At 32.1% G+C, this 23803-nt stretch overlaps 3 protein-coding genes across 3 annotated transcripts; 2 read left to right on the forward strand and 1 right to left on the reverse strand.

Annotated features, from left to right (window-relative positions):
• Nucleotides 1-1218: 1218 nt before the first annotated feature.
• Nucleotides 1219-9331, forward strand: HELRODRAFT_113696 (hypothetical protein). Its single transcript, XM_009024121.1, has 11 exons — nt 1219-1896; nt 2086-2218; nt 2345-2494; nt 2699-2869; nt 3207-3332; nt 6655-6875; nt 7016-7277; nt 7364-7468; nt 7857-7973; nt 8171-8248; nt 8398-9331. The coding sequence occupies exons 1-11, from the start codon at nt 1475-1477 to the stop codon at nt 8455-8457; spliced, it is 1845 nt and encodes a 614-aa protein (XP_009022369.1). The 5' UTR covers nt 1219-1474; the 3' UTR covers nt 8458-9331.
• A 498-nt stretch (nt 9332-9829) lies between these two features.
• Nucleotides 9830-15914, reverse strand: HELRODRAFT_113698 (hypothetical protein). The gene is made up of 16 exons (XM_009024122.1): nt 15580-15914; nt 15146-15200; nt 14660-14757; nt 14440-14478; nt 14111-14221; nt 13657-13822; nt 13330-13424; nt 13070-13197; nt 12808-12887; nt 12393-12442; nt 11932-12128; nt 11593-11745; nt 11226-11351; nt 10787-10922; nt 10465-10555; nt 9830-10196 (listed from the first exon to the last, which is right to left on the reverse strand). The coding sequence occupies exons 1-16, from the start codon at nt 15736-15738 to the stop codon at nt 10018-10020; spliced, it is 1863 nt and encodes a 620-aa protein (XP_009022370.1). The 5' UTR covers nt 15739-15914; the 3' UTR covers nt 9830-10017.
• A 320-nt stretch (nt 15915-16234) lies between these two features.
• Nucleotides 16235-18073, forward strand: HELRODRAFT_176782 (hypothetical protein; the record flags this gene model as incomplete). Its single annotated transcript, XM_009024123.1, has 1 exon — nt 16235-18073. The coding sequence occupies one exon, from the start codon at nt 16235-16237 to the stop codon at nt 18071-18073; it is 1839 nt and encodes a 612-aa protein (XP_009022371.1).
• Nucleotides 18074-23803: the final 5730 nt, after the last annotated feature.

Consider the following 23803-nt stretch of genomic DNA (forward strand, 5'->3'; position numbering starts at 1 on the left):
TGAATCTTTGTCAAAATTATTTTATTCGTATTTTGTTTGGGTTACCAAAATTTGAGCATATCAGTCATTTGTTTATATCATCTGGAATTTTAAAAGTTTACCAGTTACACATTCTTTTCACGTTAATGTTTTTTTTATAAATTATTTAAATTAAATTTTTGTCCTTCCTTGTGCCACCAATTAAATCATTTAATCAATAATCGATCAATATTTTTAAGACATAATATAGATTTTTATTTTCCTAAACCTCGTACTAACTTTTTTATTAATTCCGTCTTTCATGTCTCTTGTCGACTTTGGGACTTATTACCAATTCACGTAAAAAATTTGAATACTGCTGGTTTATTTAAAAATTCAGTTTATCAATTAATCTTAACGAATCATTTTTCCTCTTTCATTACCGGTTAATTCCCTGCTATTGTTTTCATTTGGTTCCTAAGGTTTTTGTCGATTAATTATTACTATTTTGTTTGGTTCTATTTTTTTTCTTTCTTTTTTATCACTTATTGTTTATCTTTGTTCGAATTTTATTCCAATTTCTGTTTCGGTGGCCCAACAAGTGCAAACTTCGGGTCTCCTAGTATTATGTATTTAATGATACTTTACTGAATAAAAGATTATTTGAATTTGAAATTTGAATATTGATAAAAAGCACAGCATGTTCCGCGTTAGTTAGCTTTCTGCTCAATTTTTCGAATTTTTCAAACGGTAGATGGTAAATCATCGTCAAGTTTCTTGAGTTCAAAACCAAAATTTTAATTTATGATAAGCATGATAGAACACTTAAGCACAATAGAACAAAAAAACTTTTTTGGTATTCCTATCTATTACCATCTTCGGTGTTCGAATTGATACGTTGTGTATGTGGCCAAATGCTCAGTACATATATACTGCGTCTCTACAATGTTAATTCTTCGTTTGTTAAATGTGAATACTTAACGGCCATTTAATTAGTTATTACGATCTTCAACTTTGTGCACATGCAAGAATATATATATATATATATATATATATATATATTATATATATTATATATATTTATATATATCAATAATTATTTAATTTAATTAGATATTACGATCTTCAACTTTTTATATACATATATAATGTATATATATAATATATATTCATCCATTAATATCATTATTATATATTTTTTATATATATTTATATATATTTATAAAACATAATATTTATAAATATTTATAGTATATATATATATATCTGTTTTATTGTATAAGTTGTAATTATTCTATATAAATAATATGACAACCGTCATATGTTAAGTGTGCTTTAAAATTATAAATAGATTTACGCGGACATCATTGGCTGATTCAAAAGTAAATCTAGCGAACTTGTGAGATCGTCACGTGATCGTTTTAGCGCGTGGGTTATATCGTCGGCCATTTTGGAGTAGTTGAGATTTAATTTGTTCAATTAAGTTGGTTTGTTGAATTTAACATTGAGATCGGCTATGTCGAATCGATCAAAAAAATCTACGGCTTCGTCCTCGACTATCGTGACGAAAAGTTCAACGACTACTTCGACGCCATTGTCGGCCTCGCAAAGCTTCCGCAGTACGCCGGGTTCTAATCGACCTCCATCTCCAACTGTCCTGTCTAGGCTCCAGGAAAAGAATGAGCTGGCCGGATTGAATGATCGTCTGGCCAATTATATTGAAAGAGTTAGGACGTTGGAAGTTGAGAACGGCAGACTTACTCGTATCATTACCAGCAAAGATGAATGCGTGGTCAAGGAGACTTCGAAAATTAAGGGAATGTTCGAGGAAGAATTGGCCAGTGCTCGAAAGTTGTTGGACGATGTTTCAAAGGAAAAGGTCAAGTTGCAGGTTGAGACTTTGACACAGAAAAAGGAGATTGAGGAACTGAAAGACAGGTATGTAATTTATTTTAGAAATAAAGTTTTTTTATTTATATCATTATTTAGATTTAAAAACCAGTATTCTAGTTTGTCTTAATTTTTTTGTGTGTTTATATATTTAAAAAGTTATGTATGTGTGTTATGTTATTTCATACTGTTCTCAAAAATCTTTTAAAATTTGAAGCTCAAATATTCAATTTTTAGACTAAAGATTCGGGATGGTGATTTAGCACTTGTCACACAAAAAGCAGCATCAGCTGAAGCTCAGGTTGCTGACCTGCAGGCAAGATTGGGTGATGCCCTTGCAATGAGGAAACATTGGGAAGAGGAATTCAATGTGGGATATTAATTACTTCTTTTAAAATTAAAATCTCCAGGCAATGATATTTAATAATATATTATATATATAATTATATATTTGAAAAATTAGTTCCATGGGCTACCCTTTATTTTTATTTTTCAGAAAATGAAAAAGGAGCTTGATAATGCAAATAGGAATTTAGCTGCAGCTAAGAAGAATTTGGAGGAGGAGATGGTAAGTCGAATTGACCTTGAGAATAGATTTCAAAGCTTCAAGGAAGATATGGATTTCAAGGACCAGCTTCATCGACAAGTAATATTTTTCTAATATTCTAAATTTTTATAGTTTCTACTTTTAAATGTTCTAATTGTCAATTAATTATTCAAGTAGACTTTTTTGTGCCTATAATTTATTCATCTTTTAAACACTAATTAGATTAAATAAATTCATAATTATTTAAAATTTTCATTTAAAAGTATGATAGTTGATTATAATATAATAATTAAAAATAAAAAGGAAATCTCAGAAACAATTACGAAATCTCACGTTGTAGTCGAGGAGACAGACCATCGTCTGCAGGATGAATATGACAGCAGGCTGATGGAGGCCTTGCAGCAGATACGAGCAGAAAATGAAGACCAGATCAGATCGATGAGGCTCGAGACGGAGGCAGTCTTCGAGAAGAAGGTTTCTTGCCTGTTCACTTCATTACAAAATTTCATATGCTATAATGTTGAACTTGTAAATTTGGTTTAAAATACTTAGATTGCGTAAGTTTGCTCTGAATATATATTATTTGGTTAATTAATTTTCATAGGTATATTTTTTATTTTGAGTGTTAGTTTATTTTTAGTATACATTTTTGACAAGTTCTCCCATTTAGCTCTCTTTCTAGTAGAAATTGTAAATAATTAATTTTAATATTATTGTACATTTATATGTTCTCATTTAATTTTGTAATGCAGCGATAACATGTCAGCATCAATAATAATATATTGTTCATACTATCATGACATCCAACTAGTATGCAGAATTAAGAGATGCAGCCTCTAGAAATGAAGGCAACTCGGAGAAGAATTTGAGTGACCTTAAGAATTCAAAGAAGAGGATTGAAGAGCTGCTTATTGATGTATCCAGACTGAACAACAAGGTTTTCCATTATTTCTGCTTATCTGTCAATATGATGTGCATGTATTAGGTAGCATGACTCTTGATGTTTCTAAGGAAGTGTATGAAAATCAAGTGCATGTTTTGTATTTGATGGTTAATCTGTTTTTTTTTTATGATTCTACATGCTTTCTTTTTTTTAAGTTTAAGAATTGTTATATCAAGATTACAGTAATTATCCAAAGATTTTCAAATACATTTGTTTTTTAATAGTTCATATCCTGAAATACAAAATTTGGTATACTTGAGAGTTGAGAGACACTGATTTATCACTGGTTCTGTATTTTTTGATAGCAAATGTTTATGCTGAGGGTGTAATAATGCAGTGCTTCTCAAACTTTTTGGTTCGGCGGACCGGCAACGAATCTAACAGGAATATATATATATGCGAAGTGTTATCAATTTTACAAAATTTGAATCTTTTTTGTATAACTTTGTTCAAAATGAAATAACAATAAAAAATATTTTGACATTAGAAAATAAAAATTGTTGTAAAAAATTAGTGAGATGAATGAGCTTGTTTTCTATTTATTAATTCCTCAAGACGTGGCTGAAACGAAGACAGTGCCACACGTAGCGAAGAACAAACTTCCAAACAGTTTCTGTATTTTGTTTTCATTGCAGTCAAACATGAAAATCCAACTTCGCATAAATAAGTAGAAGGGAAAAGAAGAAGGGTTTTTATTGCTTCGTCAGTGAGCTCTGGGTATTCCGACTTGATGCTGATCCAGAAAGCGGAAAGAGATGATGTATTTTCAAACTTCATTTTTAGGCCTTGGTCAGCAGCAAGCTCCAAAATTTTATCTTCCAACTTAACAGTCAAATTTTCCTTATGTTCAACAAAAGGATTTCTGATCCATGTCTTTCCTATTCGTGGGTCATCCTCCGTAGGAAAATAAAATTCAAACCGTTCAGATAAGCTGGACAGATGCTCAATGATTAAGGTTTTCAAACTTTTGATGTCAAATCCTTTGCCTGCTTCATCAATGACTGTAGCTAAATTAAAAAACATTTCGAAACATTCTTTTTCCAATCTTTTTATCCAAGATTTTAGCTTTCTTTTTTGTCCTTCAATTTTATCAGCCATCGTAAAAACAGTCGCCATTTTCCCTTGGATTGAAACATTGAGATCATTTAATAATGCAAATATGTCTGACAAATAAGCCAATTTTGCGAGCCAATTGATATTCATAAGTAATTCTGACCAGATGGGCTTTTTAACCTGCAGAAACTCTGCTAGTTCATTTTTTAATTAAAATACTCTTGCGAGAACCTTTCCTCTGGATAGCCAAGGCACTTCAGTGTGTAACAATAGATGTTTATGATCAGCCCCCATTTCTTCACATAATCTGGCAAAAAGTCTTGAATTTAGTGCATTTGCTTTCACATAATTTACTATTTTGACTACTTCGCTGAGCACATTATTCAGTTCATCTGACATTTTCTTCACTGCTAAACTTTCTCGGTGAATGCAACAATGTGTTGCTTTACACTCCGGTGCTATTGCTTTAATTTTAGTTACAACACCAGAATAACTTCCAGTCATTGCTGCAGCACCATCTGAACAGACACCAACACAATATTTGAAATCTATTCCTTTACCAATGATATTCACTGACAGTTTTGTATTTGTTGGGAGTGATGCTGAAAAGAAAAATTCCTCCTTTAAATCTCCTTCGTATTCAAAACGAACATAAACTAACAAAATAGCCATATTGGCCACATCTGTGCTTTCATCCAGCTGCAAAGAATAATACTTTGTAAGTTTCATTTGTTCAACTAGCTGCTCTTCAATGTCTTCTGCCATATCGCTAATGCATCGACCAATAGTACTGTTTGAAAGTGGCACCTGGTCTATTTTTTTTGAAGCCTGCTCATCCAGCATCTCAAAACAGACATCTTTGATGCAATCTTTTATTAACGTTTCACCAATTGTGAATGCCTTTTTCGCTTTGGCAATTCGCAGAGCTACTTTATATGAAGCTCGTAGCGCACACGTGTTTATATGGGAAATACGAAACATTTGTTTTTGGCGACTCTTCAGATCAATGCGTTTTCTCTCAAAATATTCTTTTGGTTTTGTGCAAATGTCTTTGTGTTTGGTATTTAAATGTCTTTTTAGTTTTGATGGCTTCATTGCTTCGTTCGACAAAACCTCGCTGCAAATAACGCACTGCGGTTTCAACTCTGTTCCATCGTCCATTAGCATGAAGCCAAATTGAATGTATGATTCATCGTACTTTCGAATGAAGCTAGTTCTAATACGTTTTGTTGCACACGTTTCAATACCAATTGCCTTTACGATGCCATTTTCATTGTCTGAAACTGAAGAATCGTCACTGCTTTCATATATCAAATTCTCTTCCTGACGTTTCCTTTTCAAAAATTTGTCTATCGGGCCTTGTTTCGCCATGCCTAAAGTAGTTATTTTTGAATAAAATAAACTTTTACTTTCAAGAAAACAAATTAGCGGTCTTGATAACATCAAAATAAAATGAAAATATTAAATAAAATCTGAACCAACCTGACAACAGTTCTAGCAACTTTATATATTAATTTGAATAAAATTTAATAAATTGCAAAATGAGTTATTCAATTTATATATAAATTTCAAAATTACAAATATATTTTAATTTAGCAATAACGTTGTTAACTTCTAGTTTTACCGGGTTTTTATCAATTTTACTCTGAACATATGCAAATAGCTGATAAAGAAAGATTGAATATTTAAGTTGGATCCGATAGTTAATTGGTCACGTGTCCTTTCGCGTTATCACATTGAATATTAATTATAGTCATGCATATGCATTCGTGAACTTGCTTACCTTTAAACTCATCTACTAGTAATAACAATGACTTTCGCAATTGCGTTGCTGTCCAAGCTATGCTATGAATTTTCTGATTAATTTTCAAAATTTTTGGAACCTCGCCGCAGACCGGCAGCTATTGGTCCGCGGACCACCACTTTGAGAAGCACTGTAATAATGAATGTTCTTTGGTCTGACAATTATAAATGGATGTTTGTTGAGTGCACCTTCATATTGTTCCTGCTGATAACAGGACATATGCAAAAGATGCTAATGTGTTATCTGGTTAAAATGTTTGCAATTACTGCTATGTGTGAATGAGTGCATTTTGGATTAATGTGTGCTTACTGTTCAGTGATTGGTGTCATTATCATGGGCTGAGTGGTAATAGTTAGTTAAGAAGAAATAGATGTTTTAATGAAAAGCTGTTGTGCTTGTTTATCTCAAAAATACATTTTGCTTATATTATTTTAATAAAGTTATTATTGCACATAACAGCTCCACGATTATGAAACCATTATAAGAGATCTGGAGATTAGGTTGAAAGCAGCAAAAGATGAACATGCAGCTGAATTGGATTCTCTCAATGTACAAATTCGTCTGTTGAAGAAGACAATCGAGGAGCAGATGGAAGAGTACAGAGATCTCATGGACACGAAGATCAAGCTGGACACTGAGATCGCTGCCTACAGGAAACTTCTTGAGAGTGAGGAGTCCAGGTAGGTGTCTTATCGGGATCAACATTTCTCTTTCAATAACTAATTTAATACTTTCAGAATTGGAAATTGAAAAATTTTAATCTATTCAAGTATGATTAAGTATATATTTTTGTTGATTTTTAAAAATTTATAAATTTCAGATTGAAAGGTGTCGTAGGAGTAAGGTACAGTTCTGCTGGAAGTGATTCATCGAGAAAGAGGAAGCGTTACGATGATGATGAGTCTGAAAGGTTTTCATCAAGATTGCTGGATAGTTCTGATGTCGGCGCAGATACGAGCATTGCATCAGTGGCAACTTCATCTGAGTTTGTGTGCTCATCTGTCACCAATGATATTGTCAAATTTGAGGCTGTTGACCCTGAAGGAAAGTTCATCAAACTCAGTAATACTTCTGATGAAAAGGTTGATTCATTCAGACTCCTTCATTTTGTGTCCTTTCATTTCTAATCATTTTGTATCTATGATATTTGGGTTAAAATAATAAACAGGAGCTGGCTCTAGGTGGATGGCAGCTGAAGCACAGCAGTGGTGACAATGAGACAACATACAAGTTCCACAGGAATCTTCTCTTAAAACCTGGCTCTACTGTTACTGTTAGTTCACACTTTCTTCTTATTCTTCTATTGTTGCTATAGTTGTACTTGCTGTCAATTATTATTTTATTTTAATGGTTGCTTCTATTCCATTAAATAACGCTTATGCTCAATTGTTGATGCAACTGATTTTTCAAGTCAATTTTTGGATGTGTTTTTTACTGGTGAATTGGTTATAGCGTTTGTGAAAAAATCAAGTTTTTGTCAAAAATTTGCAAAATCTTTAAGCTAAATCTTATCTTGCCATTTCAATTTTTATCAAAATAATTTTGCTCACTCTTTTGGTATCATTTTCACTTATGAAATTGATGTTGTAAAGGCAACCGTAGTTTCTTTGTTGAATAGTTAGTTACACAAAGTTTAAATTATAAAAATCTTTCATACAAAGGTTTGGAGTGCTGATGCAGACAAGGTGCATGCACCACCCAGTGATTTGGTCATGAAGGGTCAGTCATGGCACGTTGCCGAAGTCAACAACACTGTACTACTTGACCAGAAAGGAGATGTGGGTTTTTTTGTTGTTGCATTGTTCTTGTCATGGTGCTTTCTTGTTGGTAGTTGTTTGTTGATGTTTCTTTTTTTTCGAAAATAGATGTTGTTATGTGTTTCATTCTTATAAAACTGAATTATGTGTGCTTGTTTGTTGTTACTTTATTGAGATTTTAATGTCAGGGTTTTGTTTATTGTACATTAATTATTTAGGAGGTGGCAACATTTGAGATGAAAAAATCTCTAGTGAAGGTTTCATCATTATCATCATTCAGCAATGGCGACAACTCAGTATGTGATGTTTCTTTCTTAACCTTTTTGCTCATTCCTATTCATTTGTATTAACATAATCCTAGATGCCATCACTTAGATACCGATGTGTAAACTTAGTAACTTGTCAGAATGCTATTTAATATACATCAAATAAAACTCTCTTCGCAGGTTTTGCAGTCGAAAAATTCAAGCAAGGGATGGTTGTCCTTCCTTGGCTGATTGTCTGAACCATCCATCCAATCTACTGATTGACTGATCACGCAAATGGCAACTATTTACATTAATCTTAATTTATTATTATTTCTACCATCGTGAAAGTGACAAGTTTCTAGCGTTCTGATTTATTATTATTCCCAAATTTCATTGTCATTCTCTGCTTTGATAAATTATTTCGTCTCATATTATTTTAAGTCACTGTTTGCCATATATTGTAAGACTGGTAAATGATTCTTGTTCATAATCGTATAAATTTAAGTTATAGAACATGGAAATAATTAAATGAGTGCTCCAACGTGTACACGATTTATCTTTTTATGGCATAAACGTAAACGCGCGCGCGCGCGCGCGTGTGTGTGTGTGTAGCTATCATCATTTTGTATTGTTTGGTCTGTGTCTGCAATAAGGCGCACAAATTATTTATATAAATATATACACGCTTAATTGTTTGTTGCTTTTAGTTTTTTAAATATTTTTTTTTTAATTATGCTAATTAATCTGACGGTTTCATTAGCTATTTTTTGTTGACCATGCTAAAAGTTAAGCAGTCAATTTGCCATGTTAGCCAATTTGTATCAATAATTATTATTTCTATTTTTTTTGGAACCACATTAAATTCACATCTTGAATCGTGAAAATGAAATTAATTGTTGAATTATGTTATTACGCATCCTTACGTTCAGTTTTAGATACTTAGGTCTGATAAAGTGATAACAACATATTTTGTGAGGACACTCAAACAAATGTTTTTATACCATTACATGATATTTTAGAATTACATTTGTAGAGGTTGATGACAACTGACTGCTCTTATAAATAACTATTGTATCTTTTTTATTTTATTATGATTTTTGAAAAGTAGAATTAGATATCGATTGAAAAAGTGTACTTTCAAGTGTGTATTTTTTAGGCGTTAAAAACCAAATGATGACATCAAGATTGAGCTTGAAACGAGCTTTGAGTGTCTACGAGTCTTCAAAAGGTTCCGACTTAAGCAGATATCTCCGATGATTACTTGTATGTCTCTTTTGATAAGCTACTTTATTGCGCAACACTATATTCATGGAAAAACAAATCTTACTTTTGAGGTGTTTGTCTAGTAATCGTTTTTAAAAAATGAGTCTGTGCCATGACAGAAACAATGAGCAGGGTCTTTGGACTGTTCAATCGGAAGTGGAAGCATGTTACTTTTTTCTAGAATGCGTTTGGGAGCCTGGTGTGGTATAACAGCTAGTATGCGTTTGCCGTGTCGAACGATTTCGCACCGAACATTAGCCAGAAAGTGCTCGGTATCATTGCATTTGTGCAACGCGTATGCGATACGTTCATTTCAATTTTCAATTCAAATTTTGGTGGATGTCTTAATATCAATATAAGAAAAACTGAAAGTGATTCCGGTTTATTGTGTCAGAAAAGTATAGCACGAAATTTGGGACTGTAGTCGTTGCATTTTTATATAACAAAAGGCAAGAACAGAATTTATTGAAAGTATCGAAAGTGATCAGTTGAATTGAATAATGCGATTTAATTTCATTATAACTAGAAAAAGACTGATATCGTCAATCAGAATATCAAACATCTTCCATTTCCTCGTCTTGGATCATGGAGACCTCCTTGACGGCTAGCGGTTCTTCCGTGTCATCGAGCGTTATGCTGCTACTTTCGCTCTTCGTCACTTCAACTTTTGAACTCCCAAGATATTTTGGAATGGTGTCGGCAGGGGTAAAAAACGGGAGGGCGTCTGAAAATTCTGTAAACGTTGGTGCAACAGAAAATAATTTGCTCACGGCAAAAATTTAATATGACAAATTTTTGTGTGGAACATAAACAAATATATTTAAGCAATGATCTATAATAGCTAATTTTCCCTAAAGATGGCATGAAACAAATAGGAAAAAAATTAGAAGAGTGCAAAATTTAGAATGAAATGTCGACCTATTATGAATTCTGCAAGTAAACAGACGAAGTTACATAGCAATAGTCTCCCCAGCAAATGAATAAATAATGAGATGGATAACCTGGATATGGTTTGTATTCATTCATGAAATGTTCGACGACCATGTTGAGCATCGTCGTCGTGAAGGCATCATCTTTGCGTATTGCCAGAGACTGCCGTTCATCAACATTTTATTCATTTTGATAAGAGGTTTATGTCAAACTGAACAAGTGTTGACAGTGCTATATGCTCTGAAGCAAACATCACATCCTTACAAATCATTAATTAAGATTATCAATCATTCAACCATTTAATCAACCAAACAGAAGACCAATAAACCAACAAATTCCTCGCTGGGATATAAATTGAATTCTACAAAAGACCAAACATTGTGCACTATGAACCTTATGAAAGCAATCGATGGACGACTGGTAGTCGCCACTGAGAGCATATGTGTAACCAAGAGCTGAGTACGTTGAAGAATTGTTGGGAAGCAAGGTGAGAGCTTCTTTGTGGTACTTTATAGAATTCTGAAATTTCCTGTTTTGTATTTTATATAAGAATAATTTCAAAAAATTGATATTCAGATGAAAAATATTCCAAATATTAATGATGCTGTAGTGCCTTCGCTTTATAATTACGAACATCACCACCGCAGATCTTTATATTATTAAACTGAAACAGTTGATTTAAAAGCTGTTATATTGTTGCCCGTCAACAAATCAAAAAAAATATTTTAAAATTTCTCTCAAAACACTCCAAAAAGTCACATCTTAAAATTTTACATAGCTCAATATAACGACATCTGAAACCTATGTAAGAAGAGGAACTCGAAAGACTGACTTGAGCTTCCTGCTGACATGACCGAGATTATTAAATAGAGGCTCCCATTTGTCTGACTTCAAGCTTTGAGGTGATGCGACAAACTTGTTCAATGCATTCAAGAAATGATTCTCAGCTTCTGCATATCTAGAGCAGAAGTCATCAAGTTATTTGACTGATTGCGTTTTATCAGTTTTAACCATTTTTAATAAAAATGCGACATTGCTAAGCAGGTGATATCACAGGAGACATTGATGATTAATAATTTTAATGAATATTTATAACGTTATCGACGACGACAATCATTTTAAATTGAATTAAAAAATGAAAGTGATGAAGATATCAGACGAAATTAAACAATTTTTCAACAGCTGCACAAAGCACGAACTGTTGATTTTGAAATGCAATGACTGCAATCTCGTGCAGAACAAACGGGTCTTCGGGAGCTATCTTCTGCGCCTCAGTGAAGAACCGGTCTGCTAATTTAGAGTTGTTGGTCAGTCCATACTCCAGCCCGATGTATAGGAGGGGAAGGTGGCAGCTGATTGCATGCAACAACAACAGTTGCAGTGAAAATCGTGAGCAAGTAAAATGAGATAAAACAAGCAATAAAATCAACAAAAAAGTTATTGGTACAAATGAGAAAAAGTAATGAGACAGAAATAGCCTGATCAAAATAACGACAACATTGGCAAGAACTCTGACGAACGACAGCACAATGAAATACCCTTCCATGAGTTTAGACGCCGAGAAGTATGCAGCCATGGCCTGGTCGTGTTCGTTCTCGACACCGAATGAGTGCCCGTACATGAGCCAGGCTGGACTGAACACTCTGTTCAAGGTGGTCGACTTGCTGAGGTACCGGCGGGCTGGTTCGTGCTTGTTGATGAGGAAGTAATAGGCGCCGACTGCAAACCAGGATATCTGTGACGGTAATAAATAGTGGCGGGATGGATGTGTCTTCAAACCTCAATGAATGATTGCTTAATATGGGTGGATATTATTTTTCTGATTATTTTTCTGATGAGGTGAAGGCTTTTATTTGATGAAGAACAATTTTGGGGCTTGCTGCTGGCTGATGTTTTCAAGTTATTAGAATCGGAAGAGCATCAGGTAGTACATTGATGGAATAACCACAAACTGTCAACTAAATATTAAAATGAAATAGAGAAATCAAAATAAAATTACTTCTTTATTGGGATACAAATCGACGAGCTTGTGAGCGAGGTAGAATAACTCTGAATATTAAAAATAAAAACATCAAGCTACACAAAAGCTTATTGCACAAAATATAATAAGAATCAACAAGTATATGAAAACGAGGATGAAACTTAGAAACTGTATGACAGTTGATGTGGGATTGCCTTTTTAACTCTGTAGGTACTATAAGTTTTCAATGTGGTTTCAGAGGCACACGTCTAATGCATATATACACACCTCCCAAAAGAACGTGCCAATAACTTATGCAAACACACACACACAGACATACACACACACACCACACACACACACACACCACACACACACACACAGACACAAACACACTCAATTATACTACCAATAAAAATTTAATGACAATAACAATATCGTTGTAACGACGGACCCTTTGTTTTTCTGAGTTCCACCAATGAAGCTATATGGACAGGCAAGCAGGATGGATTGTATGGATCTGATTTCAAGATCCTAAAGCGTTTGTGGTGATGATTTGGACGGTGAATCCATGTGATGATGGCTGTTATGATGAATTGGAGCTGTGGACACTATCACAACAAATAAGACTATGATGTTGATTGTAATGATAATCATATGATGGTGCTGGTTTTGACAATATTTACGAGAATTTACGATGATAAGAAACAACAGACCCAGAGGTTATTTTGAAGCAGTTGTTGAACTCGCAGTTGTAAAAGAGTTGTTCTGCCTTCGACACCAAAACGTCGAAGTTGTCGTTAAGTTGGTCTATCTCATTTGAAACGTCCTGTGGCTTGTTGTACTGATCACGTGATTATGATTTTATTATTATTATTATTACATTTTCCTCAAAAAGTCTCAACAGTTATTTAACAAAATTATTATACAGAGTATTTATTTTACGAACTAAGAAAGTATGAAGTTGTATCTTAACCTTTTTAAGCATCTTCCTGTAGAGGTACTTGGTGAGTGTTCTCTCGGACTCATCCTCACATAAGTTGAAGTTCAACTGCTGCATTAGTTTCTTCTCTGTTGAATGATTGGTCAGTGAATCAGATTATCAATCATCTTTTCAATCAATCAATCAATCAATCAATCAATCAATCAATCAATCAATCAATCAATCAATCAATCAATCAATCAATCAATCATTTTTTCAATCAATCAATTAACAAAATCAGCTATTTATAAGAGCTAGCATAAGAAATTTTCATCTAAAGCAACAGTCAGTAAGAAGGAGTGTGCCAGTGTGCGAGCAAACCTTCAGGAGCACTGAGCATTTGATGTTGGATGAGGTTGTTGAAAGCCTCAAAGCACCTCACATCCAACTTTAACGATTTTTTGTAGCAGGACAGTGCCAGCTCTCGGTTTTCCATACATTCGTAGATCTTTGCTTTCAATAACAAGACTGCACTCTCCAATGAGGCCTGTTGGATATATTTCATAAGAATTATTACAATATCAAAATATTTCTGGCCAACATCTTAGGTTAATTAATAAACTCATTAGTAATCATGTTTGAAAAACAAAAATTAATAGAAAACAAAAATAGTAAGTATGCTAGATTTCAAATAAATTACTGTATAAATTACTCAACAAAAGGCTGCAAAAATGAAAAACTGTCGAAAGTTATTTGTTGACGTAGCAAAAAACAAATAATTATAAATAAGAATAATAACATCAATGATAAGAAGATGCAACAACAGAAAACTGACATCACTTTTTGGTATGCCATCAATATTTTCACTTTTTATATCTTTGGATTTTTCGCTCTCATCAAAATCCTGCAGAATGTTCAGGGCCTCTTGGAAGTCTTTCGACTCGTACTGCAAATTACAAAAAATAAATGAAAAATAAATTAGAACAACACCCAATCAATTCAAATTGATCGTAAAATCAATATGCCATCCAGTCAGTCATTCAATTATTTGTAAATATTGAATAAGATTAGCAAATAAGTGAATAAATGAATGAACTATCGAACAAATGAATGAAAAAATGGATGAACGAATGAATGAATGAGCGAATGAATGAATGAACTAACATGACACTTGGCTTTCAAGTACCTCCCTGAAACACATCTCTAAATTCAAAATAAAACTCATTTGAATAAAAATAAATCATAACAAATTTACAAAAAACTATAAAAAGCCTAATTAAATAATAATAAAATTTTCAATCATTAAAAAAATAATCCATCAAATAAAAATGAGAATAAAAAACAGTATAAAAGAGCAAAAAAAAACAAACTCAAACTTCAAAACCTCATCAAGTTTGTATCTCTCAAGCAGTTTGGAGGCTCTGTGGTACTGGCCTGATTTGTATAGGGTGTCTGCATACCAGTAAACATCTTGCGGATTTCCTAAAAAAAGATAACAAAATGAAATAGATAATCTTTGATAACTTTAAAACGATATTTAATCACAATGGTTTTCGTCTAACTTATTATTAATTGCTTTTTGATTTATTATTTGTCAGTATTTAAAAAACTACAAATTTGTTAATTTAATCAATAAAAAACTTTATTAAACATCTGATTTTAGAAATTTTGTATATAAAATTAATAAGATTAAAGATTTTGTAAAAAATTTTGTTTTAATTTATAACAGAAATAGTTAGTCCCTCTTGCCTTATAATTGAAGTTTTGAATAATTATGTTGCTTTAGTTTATATATACTATATAGTAAACATGTAAATAAATTAAATTTATTAATAAATAAATTTAAAAATAATTTTAAAAATAAAAATACCTTTTGACAATGTCACTAATTTGTCATACCAGAATAAAGCTGTTTCAAGCTGGTGCTGAAAGATAAATTTTCTCTATTTATTTATTTATTATTTTAATTAAATTAATATGCTGAAATAAGGAGTAGTCATTATTAAATTAACTCATTACAAATGTTCCATTTATATTGGAAGAAGTAATTAGTAAAATATTCTTTTGTTTATAATTATAAAATTTATAATTATAAATATGATGACATAAATTTTATTTTAATTATTTGATTCATTGAGAAGTGGAAATTTATTTGACTTCACAATAAAATTAAGGAATAACATTAGTAGTGCAATAGTGTAGGTGTTGCACGCAGGTGTAATCTGTAAGTAATGTAATGTTATTAAAATTAAAACAAAAAAAAATACAAAAAGTTAGTTTAACAAGGCAGAGAGACAGACCAACCCTTTGTAAGTAAGGCTTGATCATCTGCCTAAAGGTAGGTAAGTCAATTTTGTTCAGATCCAGGGTTAGTGCAGAATTTGAACAGGCGTCTGCAGCATTGTTGTTGTTGTTAGTAGCCGTGACATCGTCGTCAGCTTCTTGTTGTGGTTGCACCTCCATTTTATATTTATTTAAATTTCGCGGACGAAAAAGATTATTATTCTATTTTTTGTGTCTAATATGACGTATGTTGTGCCAATCTTTATTAGGCATATAACTAAATATATTCCTATTATTTATGTGTGTACGTCTCTACCAGCTACTTTCATTCATTTAATAACTAGAGACGGATCGGGCAATAAAAATGATTTTTTTATTGTTTATCGCTTTCATAATAAAAGTATTATATTTTTTAGAATAGATTTTAATTCCTCTCTCCCTTAATAATCCCTCTTGAAATATTTTAATAAATAATTACGCAATAAATAAATTTATTTATATAAAATAAATAAATAATTAGTTTAATTTAAAAATATTTATCTGCTTTTTGTTAACAGTGCCAAATGTATAACTAAAATGTTTGTTCTATGGGAAATTCCGAATGTTTCTACTTTCTATTATTGTAAAAACTAAACTGAAAATCTGTAAAAGTGTAAAGTTTCTGACCTTTGTTATTATGTATTTCGTTCAAATTAGTGAATTTTCAACGATCGACGGAAACATTGAAAGTGATCTTGGTCAACTTTGGTTGTTGAAAAAAAATGAAACTTCATCGAGTGCATGTGGAGAAGATGGACAAGAGCATAAAGAAGAAGGCGAGGACATTTTCATCGAAGCAAAAGCAAACGCAAGAATGGTTGTTGCCAAAAAATCTTCATCATATGCACATCAGTCCTTGATTTCAGAAGATGAATTTAATTTGTTGAGACCAATTCAGCCAAACGTAAAAAGGCTAGAAGTGTTTAACGAGAAAAGTTGGTTGAAAGAAGGTGTATGTTCCAAGCTGGATGATGAAGTTTTAATTCTTAAAATTGGCAAAACGGAAACAAACTTGACTGGCAAAATAAAATATAAAGGCCCTGTTCCTGGCAAAGATGGGACATATTTTGGAGTTGAACTTAATTCTGAGTTCAGTGGAAAAGGGGCTCATAGTGGAATATATCGAGAGAAAAAATTTTTTGATTGTGCAAAAAATTGTGCCCAATTTACAACTTTGTCTAACCTCAAATTACAGCGAGTTTCCAATTCTGCTGCTCAGTGCCAGGCACTGTCAGGTTCGTTGAATGTATCTATCTCTTCATTTCCATCAAACTCACTAATAGACAATTCCCAGTTAAGTTTGGGTGACAGAATAATCTGGTATAATGATAATGATGATGGAGAGTTTGGAAATGTGAGATGGATTGGAGAACTACCTGACCATAATGGCAGCTTTGCTGGTGTGGAATTTGATAACCCAATTGGCTCTGCGACTGGCATCTACAAAAATGTTAAATATTTTACTGCCAGACCAAAACATGCGTTATTTTTGCCCATGGCAGGGCTTGTTAGAGCAAAAGATGTCTTATTCATGGATCAGTTAATTAATGGTGTGGATTTCCCATGGACTGATGATGAAAACGTTAAGCTAAATGTTTTTGAAAGTGTTTTGTATTCGTTGTTCTCCTTCAACAGTTCATTTGATAATTTATTTAACGTTGATGATTCTAAAACTAGTCTTAAATGTTTAATTAGAGAAAGAATATACAATAATGTTATTCAAGTCTTAAGGAAGGATCTTTCTATATTGGATAAGAAGGAAACAGGAAGCATAATGAGCATCATGCAACCTATCTATAAAGAATTTAATGAAAAACTTGTGAGTTTAGTTTACAAAAATTCATTCAACTGTTTGTTATCCTTTTTAGATTTCACAATTGATACTTATAAAAACATTGAATTTCACGTAATATCCGATTTAATCATCAATAATAACAAAAAGACATATTTGAATTCTCAAGAAGCTTTTGAAATGTCGTGCTTGAGAAAAAAGCAAATGAATTTTTCTACCAACAAATTTAAAGTTTTCGTGTTAGGAATCAAAAGATCACCTTCTGTTTGCATAGTTCCTTCTCTCCACCTCCAATTTAATTTCACTAGAAAACTCCGAAATAAGCAAACACAACCTGCCTCGAGTTCAGATGAGAATTCTTCATTGGGAGATGAACAGTCAGAAACGAATTTATTGAAATTATTTGCCGTTGTATCGGTAATTAACCGCAAGTACGTCACGTTTGTAAAGAAACAAAATACAAAAACTGACGAAATCTTTACCAATAACAACGCCGACACGCATTTTAACAGCGCAAATACGTTTTATGATGAGTGGTTGTGCTACGGATCATTGGATAACAAGGTAGTTACGATGAAATGTATGGATGACTGCCTCATCAACATTCTTACATCTCCTTCTGACTCCTACCCTGAGGTCATGAAGAACATGATTGATGGATTGTGTCTGTGTTTGTACTCTTAATAATAATTTTTGTTAACTGATGTGATGATTCATGTCTGATTGGCTTGCTTGTTATCTTGTTATGGATTTTGCAACACTTCCGTTTGCGCGATAGATAATTTCAATAATATCGATAGTGTTAACCGAATAAACAAATAAATTGTTTTCTTATTAAATGCTGCCGTGTGTTATATTTTAAAAAAATTTGTGCTTCAACCAAATTGTCTTGAATCAATAAAACCAAGAATGTGGAGTTCGGTAACAAACCAGAAACGATTAATGATATTAGATTAGGCACGAAGCAAGCGCTTCCTACTAGTAAATTATACTTTTTCGGTAGGCCTTTTTATTGAATTATGACTGTCCAAAGTGGTTTAAAATAAATTAGAACTAATATTGAACCATAATTTAGTTATCAAACGTATGTATTTGTTATTTATAGAGAGTAAATACGAAGTTAGCCGAACAATTATCTACTTTATTAATTTTAAATGTAAAAAATAAGGTCTAGATGTGAATATAGTGTAGGAATTATAACTATCAAAAGCGTGTTTTGTTGTCATAACTATAAAGTGGCACTGTCATCTTTTTTTATTATTTTTATCATTTCAACTCAATATCATTAGTAATTCGCATCATCACTTCATCTCATTAACATATTCAGCTATCACCCTCATCTTCATCTCATCTCAGCTTCCTGGAAAAGCTAGCAGGCTGTGTGGGTGCGTGTAATTGTGTGTGTAACTGTGTGTATGTAAGTGAGTGTGTATGCTATGGTTAGGTCGTTGTTGTCCTTTATCCTGTGGAGAACTTTTAAAATAGAAACTATATCGTGACGATCTGTTATCAAACATTTTTATTGTTTCTTGGATGAATAAATATTCATTGGAGCACAGGTTTGATTTAGATTAACTTTTCAATTATAAACTTTGGTCACATATTTTTGGAATTAAGTTGAAATAAAATAATTCTTGCTTTCTTTAGTTTAGACTTTAGAGTTTAATTTTATTTTTATTTAGTTAATTATTATTAATGGCCGATCATTCATTCAAAAATTTCAAATGTTTTAAATCGCTAGTAACTAATTTATAAATTTTTATAAAATTGATTGCCTGCTTGTTTTCAATAATTAATTTGATGTTGATCTGATCTGATTGTCACTCATTTTATGTTGCCTGGCATTGGATTGGTTGGAAGTTGGCTAGGTTTCATTAAAATTAAATACAGATAAAGTATCATGTATTATACTCTATGATACATGGCATGCATGAGACAATACACATCATTAAGAAGATACAGATACATTACAACACACACACACACACACACTGTATGTATGTATTGGATACAGAGACAGAGAACATATTTTCAATAAGTTATGACGTTATTTATGTCAAGACTTTTGTTATGGATTTCTATTTAAAGTCTCAATTATAATTAATCTGATCATTCAATAATGTTTCAAGTGCCTGTTAAAAGCCCATTTTCTGTGAATTAACTGTATTATTGTTATTGCTATGTAAGTAGTAATATGTAGTTTTGTAACTCTGAAAAAATTGTTTAGAATACTGAATAATAATAGATTATTTGTTTTGCATGCAATGTTGTAATGGCAGTAGGAAATTGATAAGATCATCATTTGCCTTTGATCAATGATGCATACACACACACACACACACACACACTCACACACACACACACACACACACACACACACAAACACACACACACACACACTCACTCACACAAACACACACACATGCACAGAGAAACAAATGCAGTACAAGTTTTGTATTATTTGTTAGAGTGTTAATGAGTTTGCTGATGATGGAGAAATTGGTTTCATGTTGTAGTGATTAGGAAGAAATTTTCATCTACCTTATTCTGATGTGTGTGTATAATATGCCTCATTTGGCAGGAATGCATGTGCTGTGTGACTTTTTAATATTGAAAATGGCGCTATATAATTTGTAGGCATTGATTATCTGACTGACTGAATAAATCGTTAATTGATTAAATGATTGATTGGATGATCGATTGATAGGCTGGTGACTAATTTAAAATATTTTTGATGTATTTATTTGTTCATTATGACTGGCTTACCTGCTCTACATTTATAAATTCTATTGTATATTTGACTTTTCAAATTCAAATAAATAATTATTAAATCAATCAGCCAGCCAGCCAACCAACCAGCCAACCAACCAACCAACCAACCAACCAGCCAGCCAACCAATCAGCCAGCAAAACAATCAACCAACCAGCCAACAAACAAACTAACTAACCAATTAAGCACTTATGCTTAAAATTTATTCATGCTAATCAGTGCGTATGAACTGGATTTGTTGGAGTTAGATGTAAAATATCTGACTCCGGCCCCTAAAAAATCTGACTCCGGGTTTTCAAAATTCAGACTCCGGCAAAAATCTCTGACCCCAGACACTCTGATGGTAATAGCATAAACTAATTTGATTATTTTATAATTGCTAGCTGATGTGTGATGGCACATGAAATATAAATTCGTTAAAATCCACCTATGTTAAGTATATTAGGCTGGCTACACTTGAGATAAGATAAAATGAATGCGATTTTTTATATTTTCAATCTGATTATTTGTAAGAGGAAGCATTTATATTATGTTAGGCTCACATGATATGTTACACACATACCGTCTGAGAATTTGTCAAGTCTTTGATATAAGAGTGAAATAATTCTTAGAAACATTGTCAAGTAAAATGTTCGTTAAAATGATTGCTGATTTGTATTAGAGTTAGTGTATTTTAAATTGTGGCGAAATAAGTTTGTACCAATTTTAAAAGTTTTAACACAAAGGCGGCTTTCGGCCTCACGATGTCACGTTGTTGTTGTTGTTACTATCTTCTTCCAGTCTAACTATCTTGATCTTCCATCATATTCCAACTCTAGTTTGACAACTGACGATGACAGCTCCCAACTGCTCCAATGAAAACATTCTGGTTGTCATCAGCGATGGGATTGGTGACACAACAGTTGCTGTTAGTCAGAAGAGTAGGAGAAGCTTAGGAAATTGTAAGTTTTTTCTGTCAGTTGCATGTTTGTGCTGTTACGTGTGTTGCAGTCTGAAAAACGTTTCTTGATAAAAATATGCATGACTTGTCTTGGTGGATTTCAAAACTTTTCGTAACATACGAATGAAATTAGAGGTTAAAAATTTTTAATAATTTTTTGGCGAATTTGTTGATTTATTTCTGTAGATATTTTAAAGTTTTACTGTACAAAAGCCTTTACTGTAAAGTACTTACTTTTAAAGTTTTACTCTACAAAATCTTTCCTTCAAAAATAATATTATGTTATCTAAAAAGAATTCATTACATGGTTTAGTGATATTTTTCAACTTTGCAATAAACTATATGAATAAATAAATCGCACACGTACACACACATACTCATTTACACGCACACACACACGCGCACACACACACACACACACACAATCTGTCACAATGGCTGCCTATGGCCAATTATGCTTATATTAGGCTAAGGCAACACAAGGACAATCAAATTGATGTTCTTTCAGTCAGTCCAGTCTTTTTACAAATAATCAATCAAATGTAGAATGAACAGAACTTCTTACGTTTTTCAACATACATATACATGTGCGTTATATACGCTAACGCATACTAGCTCACATTCACACACGCGTGCGCACATACACATATATACTAGAGGTGAGCAGGAGTTGAAATTTGTTCCCAATTCCATCCCATTTTTTTTCTCATTCTCGATTCCCTTCCGAATTTCTATTTATGACAACGTTCCCGAAAATTCCCATTCCCCATTTTTTAACTCATTCCCGCGATTTCCGTTCCCGTGCTCACCTCTAATACGTACGTGCACACATGCCAATACAAAAGCCCTTTTATCGATCTGCCGATTAAAATTTGGTCACATGTGATTGTTTATATTTGTTTATATGTATATTGTTTTATAATTATTATTTAGTGAGTTCTTTTTAATAGGGCATAACTATTTATCTCAACACCATCCTCATCTTCATCATTATCATCATCCCATCATCATCTTCATCATCGCCAAGGCCAGAAATATTTATATCATTTTGCATTTTCTTTTATGTTTGTTTATAGCGACGTTATTATTTTGTAATGGTTATATATATATATATATATATATATATATATATATATGTGTGTGTGTGTGTGTGTGTGTGTGTGTGTGTATGTATATATTGATTTCTGATAGTGTATACATGTGTGTTTGTGTGTTCGTGCGTGTGTGTGTGTGTGTATCTATGTATGTCATAAACTCATAGTTTTACATAAATATGCGTAGTGTATTTATAAACATCCCAAGCTCTTCAATTGAAAGCATTGCTTGCGTGCGCTATTTTATTTGAAAGAACTGAATTCAAACAGACCTAATGAATAAAACACACCATACATTCGATGCTAACACTATTACTCCTGCTACTACTACAACTAACATTTTCACTACTATTAGTTCTACTGCTACTACTGTTACTACAATTGCTGCTACTGCTACTGCTGCTGCTGCTGCTACTGCTGCTACTACTACATCGGACGATATTGCAGCTGGTAATATGCGGTTTTTTCAAACGAGAAAGTTGCGTTGTTCAAGTTTTAAGATAATGTCTCCATCTAATTATATTGGGAATATTATTAAAAGTAGGTTTGTTTGTTTGTTCATTCGTTTGTTTGTTTGTTCGTTCGTTCGCTCGTTTGCATGGATTCATTTCACTGTGTTGTTTTTCAAGCACAAATATTGCTTGTTAGTTTTACTGATTTTCAAGGCTATATTTTTAATCATTAATAATGATATTTCACCTTTTTACTCGCTTATATTTTATTTTTAGTTCTACATTGTATTTAATATCAATATTTATTAATCAATAAATTAATAATTTGACGTATGAAAGTAATTAATTTTTGTTTGCAATGAAAACAAGATACCTGATTTATTTTTAAACATAACTGCAGTAGAGAAATAACAAAATCAATAAAACAGGTATTAACACAAACGACGACATATTTAGTACTTTTGTTTTTTAAATTAAATGAAATTATTTCCATAATTATAATTAATGATTTTAATTTTAAACAATTCTTTCAATATTATTCTTGAATTTTGAAAAAATTGATACAGTATCTATCTATCTATCTATTTATCTATCTATCTATCTATCTATCTATCTATCTATCTATCTATCTATCTATCTATCTATCTATCTATCTATCTATCTATCTATCTATCTATCTATCTATCTATCTATCTATCTATCTATCTATCTATCTATCTATCTATCTATCTATCTATCTATCTATCTATCTATCTATCTATCTATCTATCTATCTATCTATCTATCTATCTATCTATCTATCTATCTATCTATCTATCTATCTATCTATCTATCTATCTATCTATCTATCTATCTATCTATCTATCTATCTATCTATCTATCTATCTATCTATCTATCTATCTATCTATCTATCTATCTATCTATCTATCTATCTATCTATCTATCTATCTATCTATCTATCTATCTATCTATCTATCTATCTATCTATCTATCTATCTATCTATCTATCTATCTATCTATCTATCTATCTATCTATCTATCTATCTATCTATCTATCTATCTATCTATCTATCTATCTATCTATCTATCTATCTATCTATCTATCTATCTATCTATCTATCTATCTATCTATCTATCTATCTATCTATCTATCTATC

This window comes from Helobdella robusta, assembly GCF_000326865.2.
Source record: "Helobdella robusta unplaced genomic scaffold HELROscaffold_39, whole genome shotgun sequence".
Lineage (NCBI taxonomy): Eukaryota > Metazoa > Annelida > Clitellata > Rhynchobdellida > Glossiphoniidae > Helobdella > Helobdella robusta.